Below are 14,305 nucleotides of genomic sequence, written 5' to 3' on the forward strand. Positions count from 1 at the left end.
CCTCTGAATCGGGCCCTGATGGGCCCATGACATCCCCTGTTCCCCGTGGCTGATCCATTCAGGATCAGTTGGTGCAAATCTTTCCGTAAAGTCGTGGGGAAATCCGAGGTGCGAGGATGCCTTCCTCCCTGGCACCAACACCCACGATGCCTCCGCAGACATCGACGAGTGCGCGCGAGACCTTGACCTCTGCCAGCCGCACGGGGTGTGCGAGAACACCGAGGGCTCCTTCGTGTGTGTGTGCGACGAGGGATTCACACTCGCCAAAGACCAGCAGAGTTGCGAAGGTAAACGGAGTGCGCGAAGGAAGCGGGGGGGGGGAAACGCACCTTGAGGTGGGAGGAATTCCCGACAACGGCGGCGACGTTTCTCCACAGAGCTCCCCCACCATAAAAAGGAGTGTTACCTGAACTTCGATGACAGCGTGTTTTGCGATAGTGTGCTGGCCACCAACGTCTCTCGCCAGGAATGCTGCTGCTCGCTCGGGGCCGGCTGGGGGGATCACTGCGAGATCTATCCGTGCCCGTTCTCAACTCGAGTAAGTTGGAAACCTCCTGTGTCCCGTTCTCGTTCAATTTGAAAATGAGCCTTGTCCCAAACTCAGCTTGAGACAGAATAGGGAGATAACAGTTGGAAGGTACCTTGGGAGGCCTTCTAGTCCAACCCTCTGATCAGGCAGGAAGCCCGATAAGATTTCAGACAAATAATAGCAGCCTTTAGACTTATATACCGCTTCACGGTGCTTCACAGCCCTCTCTAAGCGGTTACAGAGTCAGCCTCTTGCCCCCAACAATCTGGCTCCTCATTTGACCCACCTCGGAAGGACGGAAATTGACCTTGAGCTGGTCAGGATTGAACTGCTGGCAATGGGCAGAGTTAGCCTACAATCCTGCATTCTAACCACTGGGAAGGAAAGAAGGAAAATAGCAATGGCCGTTAGACTTCACGGTGCTTCATAGTTCTCTCTAAGCTGTTTACAGAGTCAGCCTCTTGCGCCCGATAATCTGGGTCCACATTTTACCCACCTTGGAAGGACGGAAGGCTGTGTCAACGTTGAGCCTGGTGAGATTCGAACTGCCAAATTGCAGGCAGCCGGCAGGCAGCAGAAGTAGCTTGTAGTACTGCACTCTTAACCACTGCACCACCCACCACGGCTGTTCTTAAAAACCTCCCGTGTTGGGGCATCCATAATGTCTGAAGAGCTATGGTGGCACAGTGATTATCAATCAGAATAGAGCTGGAGGGGACTCTGGAGGTCTTCTAGTCCAACCCCTGCTCAAGCAGGAGTTCCTACACGGTTGGCAGAATCATGAGTTGAGTTTCACCCGTCTCTTCTTCCACCAGTTGAGTTCCACACTCTGTGCCCAGACGGCAAAGGGTTCATCCTGGATGAGACCATCCTGAACTACGGCATTCCAACGCATCGAGGTGAGTTTTGGGGTGCTCGGCCCTGAAATTCGGAGGATGGAGGCCTTTGGAGTTGGCTTGGGTGGGAGCAGAGGGTGTCACAGCGAGGCGGAGCCTGGGTGGGCAAATTGTCCTCTTGACCCATCTCCCCCCACTTCTGTAAAGCTGGATAAAAGGGGTGGGGGCGGCTGGAGCGGGGATTGAAAAAATTTAACAACCGGTTCTCTGCTCGATTACTCGGTGGACGTGGCCTACTCAGCCTCCCGCACCATGCCGCGGGGGGGGAGTTTTCACGGGCCCATTTCTGGAACTTCCAGGAGGCCCGTTTTTCGCCCTTCCAGAATTTCCGGGCCCTACACTTACCTAGCATCCCAAATGGGCTGTGTGGAGTTTCCTGGGAGGAGGGAGGCAGGGTGGATGGGTGTGGCCAGCCAGTTCTTGCAAGTACCCGTTCAGTGAAACCAAATGTAAAAATAGCAACCTGTTCACCTGAACTGATCCAAACTGCTGAATCCCATCCCTGGGGGCAGTTGAGGGTCTTGAGGTGCTTCCGGTTGTCTCGGCGTGGACCTCAAAGCAGGATGAGGAGAGGGTTACATATCGGGATGGCCGTGAGACCCCTGTGCCATATTGGTGATGTGAAGTTTTGTTTAATGACCTTCTCTTTCTCCTTCTACTCCTCTTCCTTCTCCTTCCATTCTTCCTTTTCGCCTCTGGTATCACTTTTTTTCCATCTTCCTTTCCTGCTTCTTTTTCTCCTCCATCTCCTTTCTCTTCTTCCTTCTCCTCCTCTTTCTTTTCTTGTTTCCCATCTCTTCATCTCTCTTCTTCTCCCTTCTCCACCATCTTTTTCCTCTCCTCTCCCCTTCCTCCTTCGCCTTTCTCATCTTTCTTCTCTTCTCTTTTCTTGTTTTTCACCTCTTTGTCTCTTTTTCCTCCTTCTCCACTTTCATATTTTTCTTCCTTTTCCTTCTCCACTCCTTCTCTTTTTCCTCCTCTACTTGTCCCTCCTTCACCTCTTCATTTCCTTTTCCTTTTCTTGTTTTCCATCTCTTCATCTTCTTCTTCTCCTCCACCTTCATCTCCTTTGTTCTCTTCATCCTTTCCTCCTCCTCCCCCTCTTTATCCTCCTCTTCGTGCTCCTCCTCCATCACCACCTCTTCTTCGCTCCTTTCTTTTTCTTCTTCCCCTGCCTTCCGTCTCTTTCTCTTTCTTCCTCCTCCTCCTTCATCATCTCTTCTTTGTTCTTTTCTTTCTCTACTTCCCCTTCCTTCCTTCCTTCCATCTCTTCCTATTTCTTGATCCCTCTCCTCCACCTCTTCCTGCCCCTCCTCCTTCATCACCTCTTCTTCCCTCCTTTCTTTCTCTTGCCTTCCGTCTCTTCCGCTTCCTTGTTCCTTCTCCTCTCCAGACATCGACGAGTGCTCCCTGTTTGGTGAAGAGATCTGCAAGGAAGGGAAATGCGTGAACACCCAGCCGGGTTACGAGTGTTACTGCAAGCAGGGTTTCTACTACGACGCCAACCTTCTGGAGTGTGTTGGTAATAATGGGAAGCCCAGCACGGGGAGTAATTTTGACCTTTTGAGTAGCAACAGAGGAAGAGTCAGGCTGTCAGAGCTGACTTGCCATTCGGGAACCGGGAGGGTGGGGGATTAGTAAATTGTGAGCCTTCTATTTCCTGAGAAAGTTGCAATGGCCGTTAAGTGTGAAAATTGGTCGAAAACAGAGGTAGTATTCTGCTGGTTCGGACCGATTTGCCCGAACCGGTAGTGGAAATCGTGGCTGGCCGCGCCCACCCACTCCGGCTCTATGAGCTCCCATTTAGGCTCGTTTTCAAGCCAAAGCACATGTGCGGAAGGCTGGGCGCATGCATGGACAGGGCTCGTGCGAGTGAGGTGAGCGCACAAACGTGCTCACATTAGTGAACTGGTAGGGAAGATGTGAATACCACCTCTATGTTGTGGCCTGCCAGTGGCTGGCGGAGCTGGCAGCAGAGTCGGACAGTGAGGAGGTTGGGGAGGAGCATGGGTCAGTCCTGGAGAGGATGGGGTAAGCTCGGACAAGGGCTCTGTGTCAGAGGCAGAGATGGGTGGGGTGGCGAGGCCATCTGACAGTGCCTACGGAGCTAGGCAGCAATGAGGCAGAGGAACAGCTGGAGCCTCTTCCCAATGTTCGCATGTGCAGAGCTGCCAGAAGATGAGAACAGCTAAGAAATCAGGGTAGACTTGGGAGCAAAGTCACAGGTGGACGGTGAATGGCCCCTCCCATAGGACTAAAAGAGGAGCGAAAGGGGAGTGGGCTTTTGCAGGAAACAATTCGTTCGTTCGGTCGTTCGATTCCTTTCAGGAGTGTGAAGATCTGTCCGTGAATCTCAGAGACTCTGTGCCCAGAGTCTTTCCTTGCACAGCCCCTCATCTGGGAAATATTGACATGGCAGCTTTCCAAGCTAGATAAGGTCTGTGGTCATAAATACGCCTTTGAAAGACTGTTTGCCAGGCCTTGGCTGAATGGGAATGAGAGGAATTCCCATTCGTTTAATAAAAGGGGTTTTGTTGGGACCAGGACTCTGCCTCGGGCTTTTTGGGGAAGCCTAGGTCAGAACACCCTGGTTATAATTCACATTTTCAGTCACTAAATGAATGGTTGTAAGTTGAGGATTGCCTGAAATTCTAAAGGAGAAAGACACTGTAATTCTAATTTTGAGGCCTTGTGGATTAGCAGCCGCGATCCCAGTCTTTCCTCTCCCCCTGCCTCTGTTCTGCCCTAGATGTGGATGAGTGCTTGGATGAGTCGAACTGTGTGAACGGACGCTGTGAAAACACTCGGGGCAGTTTCCACTGTGCCTGCCCAGCCTCCACCACCTACGACGGGGCCCAGAAGAAGTGCATCCCCACCAGCAAAATCGGTGAGCCCTTGCAAGGTTTTTTTTTTAAGGGAGTATTTCTCAACCTCAGACACTTTTAAGATGGGTGGACTTCAACTCCCAGAATTCCTCATTCAGCATTTCGGTATTTTTTTTCCTTTGTTTTTTTTCTGTCACCTTCCCTCCATCCATCCTTCCATTCATCCATCCATTCGCCTTTCCCTTCCTTCCTTTTCCCCTCCTTTCTTCAATCCATCCCCCTTCGCCTTCCTTTTTTCTTCTTCTTTCCTTCCTTTCTTCCATCCATCTATCCATCCTTTCTTCCTTCCATCCATCCATCCTTCCATCCATCCATCCATCCATCCATCTCCCTTCCCCTTCCTTTCTTCTTTCTTCTTTCCTTTCTTTCTTCAATCTATCCATCCATCCCTCTCCCTTCCTTCCTAGCTATCCTTCCTTCCTTCCTTCCTTCCTTCCTTCCTTCCTTTTCTGTTTGAGCAGGGGATTGGACTAGATGACTTATAGGGTTCCTTCCAACTCTGATATTCTATTCTATTCTATTCTATTCCATCTTATCTTCCTTCCTTCCTCCTTCCCTTCCTTCCTTCTCTTTCCTTCTTGCATTTAACCACTGCGCCACCTTGGCGCAGTGGTTAAATGCAGCACTGCAGGCTACTGCTAGATCAGCAGGTCAGCGGTTCAAATCTCACCGGCTCAGGGTTGACTCAGCCTTCCATCCTTCCGAGGTGGGTAAAATGAGGACCCAGATTGTTGGGGCAATATGCTGACTCTCTGTAAACCGCTTAGAGAGGCCTGAAAGGCCTATGAAGCGGTATATAAGTCTATTGCTATTGCTATTCCTTCCTTCCCTCCCTCCCCCTTCCCCTTCCTTCCTGCCTTCCTTCCTTTTCTATTTGAGCAGGAGATTGCACTAGATAACTTATAGGGTCCCTTCCAATTCCGATATTCTATTCTATTCTATTCTATTCCATCTTCCTCCCTCCCTCATTCCCTTTCCTTCCTTCCTTCTCTTTCCTTCTTTCTTCCTTCCTTCCTTCCCTCCCTCCCCCTTCTCCTTCCTTCCTTCCTTCCTTCCTTCCTTTTCTATTTGAGCAGGAGATTGTACTAGATAACTTATAGGGTCCCTTCCAATTCCGATATTCTATTCTATTCTATTCTATTCCATCTTCCTCCCTCCTTCTCTTTCCTTCCTTCCTTCTCTTTCCTTCTTTCCTTCCTTCCTTCCCTCCCCCTTCCTTCCCTTTCCTTCTTTTCTTCCCTCCCTCCCTCTTCCCTCTCCCCTCCCTCCTCCCTTTTCTCTTCTTTCTCTTTTCCAAACGTTGGGTTGCCTCCAAAACCAAAGCCACAGTCACCTCCTTGCCCAGAAGGTGCCCAGTTGTCACCCTGTTGAATTTCCAAGCCCGTCTCCCTCGTTTAGCTTCTCTTCTTCCCCCTCCCCCCCTTTCACCGCAGACAAGTGACCGATCGGCGGGACGTCTGCTGGCAACTCCGGGGCGAAGACGGGATGTGTTCGCGCCCTTCAGTGGCCAACAGTTGACATACGAGGAATGTTGCTGCCGCCATGGCAAAGGGTGGGGTAACCAGTGCCACGCCTGCCCGCCACGCAGCCCAGGTAACGTAGCATTCTGGGAAGACTGGCATCTCGCCCTTCTTGTCGGCACCAGCTGTGCTTTTCTGCGAAGGCGTGGGGAATTCTCCAAAGATGGATTGGAAAGGTGAAATTCTAGCCAAATTCTCTTTGCAAAATCAGGACTGACATTCGGGAGCCGAAGGGTCTTAGAGCATGTGCAGAATTCCCTTATCTTTCTTACACTCCTGGATCCGGGGAAGATGCATTTGCAAGAAAGCTCAAACTGCAGCATCCATCTTTGCGCCTGAGGTTATGTGTTTGAGAATAGTTGAGCCAGTTTGCTCTAGTGGTAAAGGCACCAGGCTAGAAACCAGGAGACAGTGAGTTCTAGTTCTGCCTTAGACATGAGAAATAGTTGGTGGTAGAGGCATCAGACTAGAAACCAGGAGAAGTGAGTTCTACTCCTGCCTTATGCCTGAAAGCGGGCTAGGTGACTTTGAGCCATCACCAGGTGAACGTGAGTTCTAGTCCTGCCTTATGTCTGAAAGTCAGCTGGGTGACTTTGGGCCAATCACTAGGCAAAGGTGAGTTCTAGTCCCGCCTTATGCCTGAAAGTCAGCTGGGTGACTTTGGGCCAATCACCAGGCGAATATGAGTTCTAGTCCCGCCTTATGTCTGAAAGCCAGCTGGGGTGACTTTGGGCCAATCACCAGGCGAGTTCTAGTCCCCGCCTTATACCTGAAAGCCGCTGGGTGACTTTGGGCCAATCACCAAGCGAAGGTGAGTTCTAGTCCCGCCTTATCCCTGAAAGGCAGCTGGGTAACTTTGGGCCAGTCCCTGTTCTCAACCCAACCCACCTCACAGGGTTGTTGTAGGGAAATAGGAGAAAGAAGGAATTATAAATATATCCAGAACCCTGAACTATTTATAAAAATAATAAAGGTGGGATAAAAAAAAATGTTGGGCGCTCTCGCAAAAAGGGCTCTTGGGCTTTGGTGCCAGCTCGAAGGACAATGAGGACTGGGTCTTTTTCTCTCCTCAGGGTCCAACTGCCAATCTGCTCCAAGCGAAAGCAATTCCTTCTGGGACTTCAGCACCTTGTTCGGGGCGGTGCATAAAGGTGAGCCCAAGGGGAGCAGAGACCTGCATCGATAATATCACTGGCTGTGGAACTCCCTGCCACAAGATGGAAGGAGGCCCAAGAGCCTCGACTGGGGAAAGAGCTCTGAAGGGCAGCTTGCAAATCGTGCTGGCTGGGATTTCCTTCCAGGATCTTTGCCCCTTCCATCCAGTCTCGGCGATATTGGGGAAAGGGCACCACTCAGGGCTCCACGGAGGATTGAGCCCTCTAGGAGGGCTCTGCAGGGGCCTTTAGCCTGAGCAAAGGTCTCTTGGGATGTTGTGGACATGGCCCGATTTGCAGGGGGGGGGGGCTTTCCATGGACTGCCCGGTGGGACTCCCAGGGCTGGGATGGCAGCTGCCCAGCTGCAGATGAAGGACCAAAAGGACTCCAGAGCAGGAAGAGGCAGGTGGAATGTGCCGTTATTAGCAGTGGGGATTCTGCGTAGGATAAGTCCACCATAAGGTTGTCTGTCAACCTATCCACCTTCCCTCCCTCCCTCTGTCCTTCTTTCCATCCATCTGTCTCTCAATCCTTCCTCCCTTCTTTCCTTCAAACTCCTTCCTTCCATTTATCCATCCATCCATCCGTTCCTTATTCTTTCTCCCACCCCCCTCTTCCTTCTTTGATCTCTTAATCCTTCCTTCCTTCCTTCCTCATCCTCCCCACCTTCCTCCGTTCCTCTGTCCCTTCTTTCCATCCATCTCTCAATCTTTCTTCCCCCTCCCTACCTTCTTTCCTTCAAATGCCCCTTCCTTCCCTCCCTCCCTCCTTCCATCCATCCATTCATCTTTCAGTCCTTCCTTCTTCCTCCCCTCCCTCCCGCCCTCCCTTCTTTTCCATCCTTCCTTCCCCCTTCCATCCATCCTTCCATCCTTTCTCCCACCTCCCTCCCATCCTTCCATCCTTTGATCTCTTAATCTTTCTTCCCTCCTTCATTCCCTCCCTCCCTCTTTCCATCTATCCATTCATCTTTCTGTCCTTCCTTTCTCTCCCTCCCTTCTTTTCCATCTTCCCTTCCCCCTTCCATCCATCCTTCAATCCTTTCTCCACCTCCCTCCCTCCTTCCTCTTCCTTTGATCTCTTAATTTTTCCTTCCTTCCTTCCTTTGATCTCTTAATCTTTCCTTCCTTCCTCCCTCCTTCCCATCCATCCATCCATCCATCCCTCAATCCTTCCTCCCTCTCCCTCCCTTTCCTTCAAACTCCCCTTCTTTCCTTCCTTCCTTCCCTTCCTTCCTTCCTTCCTTCCTTCCTTTCCTCCTTCCTTTATCCATCCATCCATCTCTCTCCTCCCTCCCTCCCATCCTGTCCCTTCTTTTGTTGAAAGCTAGCAAAAAGTGTCATAAACCGAGGTCACGTGACATGACTCCTTAACACCCGCACTGGCCATAAAGGTGAGCCATTTGCCAAGCACCTGCCATGTGAGCATGGGGTTGCAGTTGTGTGTGCTGACATCCGAACTCCAGAACCAAATCCTAAGTGGCTTTCCGGCGGTCCATCATAACTCCAACCAGTCACTAAGCGAGAGGTTGTAAGTCGAGGACTGCCTGTTCCTGTTTCCTGTGTTTGCCAAATTTTATGAAATAACATTCCTGGTCTTTTTTAATTTTCTTTTTTGGTTGGCTGAACTGAACAGCAGCCCAGCTCCTCTGGGTGCAGGAAACAGCTGTCTGTATGCTGGGATCAGACAAAGCAGGAAGTTGCCTGCCTTTTCCAGATGTTCGGGCATTTTGATCACATCTGTTTTCTTTTGGCTACAGAGGCCGACAGTTCAGAAGAGGACTCGGACGAATGCCGCTGCCTGAACGGGCGCTGCGTCCGCACCCAGCAGGGCTCTGTGTGCGAATGTCCCACTGGCTTCCAGCTGGACAGCACTCGCACCGCTGCCTAGGTAAAGAGGACTTTCCTGCTCCTGCACTGCCCTGTATTGAACCTTTGTTGCAGGGAATGTTTAATTTCACGCGCTCAGGATTAGGTGGAACCTCCAGATCCAGCGCAGTCTATCTTAGGATGCCCCCAAGCAGACTCAAGCCTCGTCATGGGGTTTGCATCGGCTTACAATCACAATTGAGGCCCGGAATTGCCGTTGCTAAATGAGACAAGTTGTTAAGTGCATTTCGCTCCATTTTTACCACCTTCCTTGCCACCGTTGTTAAGGGAATCCCTGCAGCCGTTAAGTGAGTCACGGGGCTGTTAAGTGAATCTGGATATCCCCATTGACTTTGCTTGCCTGAAGGACCCAAAAGGAGGATCGCACGACTTCCCAGCACTGCAGCCGTCGTATGAGTGGCCGACCCTGGGAATGCTGCAATGGTCAGAAATGGTTTTAAAACAGGTGAAATGCTACGGTTCAGGCGAACCGGTGTTTCTGACGATCAGCTGTGACGCGGGATTTATATTGCTGGCGATCGCGCTGCACAGCTGATCGGCAAGAACTTTTAAAAAACTTTTAAAGTTACTTAAAAAAAAAAGTTCCGCCGATCATGTGCCACGATTTATATTTGCTAGAAAGCATGAAGTCCCGCTTTCCTAGGAATTAAATCATGCAGCACAGCTGGTTCCCCGCCCCTTACTGTCCAACTTCCCTTCAGCTTCAGCACCTGCAGAGCATTTCTCCTCTGGTCATAAGTAACTTTCTGCAGTGCCGTTGAAACATCGAAGAGTCACTAAATGAATTGCCGGCCAGCTGGTCTTCGGGTTTCATGAACGTTTCCCAGAATTCCCCCAGCCGGTATGCTTTAAGAGGTGTGGACTTTTGATTCCCACATTTCCCAGGACACAACGTTTTAAGATTCCTAAACTTCAACTCCCAGAATTCCCTGTCCGGCATTTAAAGATGTGTGGACTTGGCATTCCGCAGCCCCCTGGGGAGGAAGTTGAAGTCCACTTCTATTAAATCCTGGGGAATTCTGGGAGTTGAACCTCTTAACATTGTCAAGGTTGAGAAATACTGCCTTAGAGTAACATTAAACTTTCATATCTATCTATATATATCTATCTATCATCCATCTATCTATCTATCTATCTATCTATCTATCTATCTATCTATCTATCTATCTATCTATATCTATCTATCTATCTATCTATCATCTATCTCTCCATCCATCTGTCTGTCTGTCTGTCTGTCTGTCTGTCTATCTATCTATCTATCTATCTATCTATCTATCTATCATCTATCTATCTATCTATCTATCTATCTATCCATCTGTCTGTCTGTCTATCTATCTATCTATCTATCATCTATCTATCTATCTATCTATCTATCTATCTATCTATCTCTCTCCTCTATCTCTATCTATCCTCTATCTCTATCTATCCTCTATCTATCATCTATCATCTATCTATCTATCTCTATCCATCTATATCTATCTATCTATCTATCATCTATCTATCTATCTATCTATCTATCTATCTATCTATCTATCTATCTATCTATCTATCTATCTATCTATCTCTATATCTATCTATATCTATCTATCTATCTATCTATCTATATCTATCTATCTATCTATCTATCTATCTATCTATCTCTCTATCTATCCTCTATCTATCTATCTATCCTCTATCTATCTATCTATCTATCTATCTATCTATCTATCTATCTATCTATCTATCTATCTATCTATCTATCTATCCTCTATCTATCTATCTATCTATCTATCTATCTATCTATCTATCTATCTATCATTGTCTGTCTCTCTCTCTCCACTATGTCATTCTCTATCTATCTATCTATCATCTATCTATCATCTATCTCTCTGTTCTCTCTCATCTCTCTCTCCTATCTATATCTATCTATCTATCTATCTATCTATCTATCTATCTATCTATCTATCTATCTATCATCTATCTATCATCTATCTCTCCTCTCTATCTATCTATCTATCTCTCATCTCTCATCTATCATCTATCTATCTAATCTATATCTGTATATGCGCTTTTGATACCGTGTATGAATACATGGTATGTCAGTTACACAGACAAAGATCAGAATTAAAAAAAAATCATGGTAAATAAACATGAACTCATAACAGTAACTATATATAATAAACACTTGTATTAACTATAATTGTAATAGTATACGCAGGAAGCCCAAAGACCAGGTGGGAAGCAGAAAAACGGAAGATGTCCTCTTGTCCATTTTTGTGATGTCTTCCTTCCTTTACAGATATCGACGAGTGCCAGGAGCTAAACCAACGAGGGCGGCTTTGTAAATCCGAACGCTGCATCAACACCAGCGGTTCCTATTTCTGTACTTGCAAGCCCGGCTACTCGCGGTCCTGGCCGCGGGGAATCTGCGTCCCTCAACGATAGCGTGTCGTGCTAACCACAGCATGGAAGGACCGGGGGGCGTGGCCATCCACGAATGCTCACGGGCGTGGCGAGATTCTTCTTCTCGCTGCCCGCCGTCAGAAACTGGATGCTGACTTGGGAGCGACTTTTTTCGGGGGTCTGAATTCACCAAGGCAGTTCTCACTTTATTATAATTATTTTTTGGGGAAAAAAGTGGGGGGGGGAGTTGTACCAGCTACTATGAGGGGCATTGATTTTGCTGAGAATTTTATACCTATTTCCTGCGTTTCTATGTCTTTAACCCGCTGGATTCTTAGGGTTTGTTTTAAAAGAAGAAAAAACAGTTTGCACTTGGTTTCTATAGGATTCAGAAATAATAATAATAAATTCCTTTTGTACATAATAGACATTGGTGGAAGAAAAAATAGAAGACAGAAACTTAAAAGTTAATCTGCTGATTAAAAAAAAAAGAGAAGGAAATGGCCATACAGATTGACGATGTCTGATTTGCCCTCGGGGGTGATAACAGATTCGGACAGTGAGGAGGGTTGGGGAGAAACATGGGCCAGTCCTGGAGTCTGGGGAAGGCTCTGAGGAGGGCTCTGTGTCGGAGGCAGAGAGGGGGCCAGGGCCGTCTGACAGTTATCAGCTGCCTTCAGAGTCAGATATCAGGGAGGCAGAAGAACAGCTGGAGCCTGTTCCCAGTGTGCACATGTGCAGAGTGGCCAGACGAAGGGAACGGCTAAAGAACGGGTTCGACTTGGGAGGAAGGCCACAGGGGACGTGAATGGCCCCTCCCAGAGGAAAGAAAAGAGGAGCAAAAGGGAGTGGAGTTTGCAGGAGACCATTAGTTCGCTTCATTGGCTCGTGACTCTCCAAGACTCCTGGCCACGTTTTGCAAATATCGGCCTGGCAGCTCTCCAAGCCAGATAAGGTCTGTGACTGTAAATCCTCCCTGGAAAGACTTTGCTGGATGTGAAGGAGCAGAATTCACAGTCAATTCATAAAAGGAGCTTTTGTCTGGACAAGGAGTTTGCTTAAGGCTTGGGAAGCCTCGGTCAGAACTTCGGGATAAAGGAAAGTTTTGATGACGACATGGGGCGTTTTAACATATTCAGGCAAAAAGCATGTTTATCTCTACCCAATGTTTATTTTTTAACCATCACCCACATCCCTCTGTGATTCTATGGGATGCTGATATTTTAAAATGGTCGTTTTTGGACAGCTTTCGCTTGTGGGTTCCTATCATTATCATATATCCTCAAGCTTTTCTCTGTTCATCCAATTTTATGAATTTGCACAAAATACTACAATTAGAATTGTGAGTGGTGCGGTGGCCTAGAGGTGGTGTTCTTGCCTCCCAATCAGGAGGCTGGGAGTTCAGTCCCAGGTAGAGGCAGATATTTCTCTCTCTGGGCACAATGAGAATGTATCTGCTGAACAAAACTCCCAGGTGGCGCAGTGGTTAAAATGCAGCACTGCAGGCTACTGCTAGATCAGCAGTTCAGCGGTTCAAATCTCACCGGCTCAGGGTTGATCAGCCTTCCATCCTTCCGAGGTGGGTAAAATGAGGACCCGGATTGTTGGGGGCAATATGCTGACTCTCTGAAACCGCTTAGAGAGGGCTGAAAGCCCTATGAAGCGGTATATAAGTCTACTGCTAAGTCTACTGCTATTGCATTTGTGACAAGAAGGGCATCCGGCCATTCAAACACTCTGCCCAGACTCCACCTCGATGACAGGAATTATGGGTTCATTAAAAAGATGATGATGATTGCAACTAGAATCATGACGGTACACAACTTTTATACATTCAAATCTTTCTTCTAAACATTCAGAGAAAAAGAGAACCATAACTCAGCTCCAGATTTTCACTGCGAGGTAAAGACAGTTGTAAACTGAGGTTTTGCCCCATTTTACGACCTTCGTATCACCGCTTTTAAGCCAATCACAGTTGTTAAATCACTGCATTCCACAGCACGCCCCTGGACATAATCATAGGTGCTGCATATATCAGAGATATGAATTATCTTTTAAAAAAACTTTAAAATCCTGAGGTCAAAGTGAAGAATTCTCCTAGCTCAGTTGCATCCTCTTCTTAAGAACTTGAATTAAATCTAAGATTAGAATTAAGAAGAGGAAAATGTATGCTGCTGGGGAAAAAATATGAATTTATTTGAAAAAGCATGGTGCTAAATGTAGAACTGAAAATGCAGAATGCAGAAAATGCAGAATAATGCATTCTGCAACAATGCAGAAAATAGTTCTTCAGCCAGCCTTTGGAAATTCCAGTTCATGTTTCTATTCCAGTAGACTACAAGTCCCAGAGTGCATAGGGTCGACTTTTTAAAAAAATATTACCCAAGATTCAGTGGGACTTCCTGATTGTGGTCTCTGCTGTGAACCTAGAGATAAAAATTTTTAGAGGAACTCTAATGCTTGGAACTCTAACACTTCCGGGCTCATTTTTGAAAACAAAATCCCTGGGAATTCAAACAAGTCCATTTGAATGTTTGCTTTTACTTCAAAATGCTGGCAAAAGAGATTGTGAGTTCGATGCTAGGTAGAGGCAAATGTAGGGTCTCCTGCTTGGGCAGGGGGTTGGACTAGATGACCTCCAAGGTCCCTTGGAGTCTCCTCCCCCAAAAAAAAACCACCTTCCAAAACAATTTTTCCCGGCGTGCCTTGCAAAAGCGGGACTTCAGCCCCAGGCTCCTTTGCGCGCGGCGGGGCGGGGGGCGCAGGCGCAGGCGTGGGATTGCTTTGCAGCCGCGCGTTTGAATTGTCCAGCAGGGGAGGTGAGTGGCGCGCGAGGGTTGAGGTGGGGGGCGCCTTGCAAGGGGCGCGGAGCCCCTTTCCCCCATTTGCATCAAAGGAGTGGAGAGAAGCCCCTCCACCAACCGGCCGGGCTGCCAGGAGAGCTGCCTTCCAATTCCCCCTCTCTCCAGCCGCTTGTAAAACGGGGAAGGGTCCTTTTGTCTCCTTAAGGGAGTGGCGATCGTGGAAGGGTCCGCTTCCCGGGGTGGGG

The 14,305-nt window shown here is 48.2% G+C and overlaps 1 protein-coding gene across 1 annotated transcript in view; it reads left to right on the forward strand.

Annotated features, from left to right (window-relative positions):
* LTBP3 (latent transforming growth factor beta binding protein 3) overlaps positions 1-11,672 on the forward strand; it is a 38,292-nt gene extending 26,620 nt beyond the window's left edge. Inside the window, 11 exon segments of the mRNA XM_032234313.1 lie at positions 159-287; positions 378-542; positions 1,345-1,428; positions 2,819-2,947; positions 4,175-4,316; positions 5,744-5,802; positions 5,805-5,903; positions 6,904-6,981; positions 8,745-8,861; positions 8,864-8,875; positions 11,153-11,672. Of these exon segments, the coding sequence (XP_032090204.1) occupies positions 159-287; positions 378-542; positions 1,345-1,428; positions 2,819-2,947; positions 4,175-4,316; positions 5,744-5,802; positions 5,805-5,903; positions 6,904-6,981; positions 8,745-8,861; positions 8,864-8,875; positions 11,153-11,298 (1,160 nt within the window). The 3' untranslated portion in view covers positions 11,299-11,672.
* The last annotated feature ends 2,633 nt before the right edge of the window (positions 11,673-14,305 follow it).

This window comes from Thamnophis elegans, chromosome 17, assembly GCF_009769535.1.
Source record: "Thamnophis elegans isolate rThaEle1 chromosome 17, rThaEle1.pri, whole genome shotgun sequence".
NCBI classification, from domain to species: domain Eukaryota; kingdom Metazoa; phylum Chordata; class Lepidosauria; order Squamata; family Colubridae; genus Thamnophis; species Thamnophis elegans.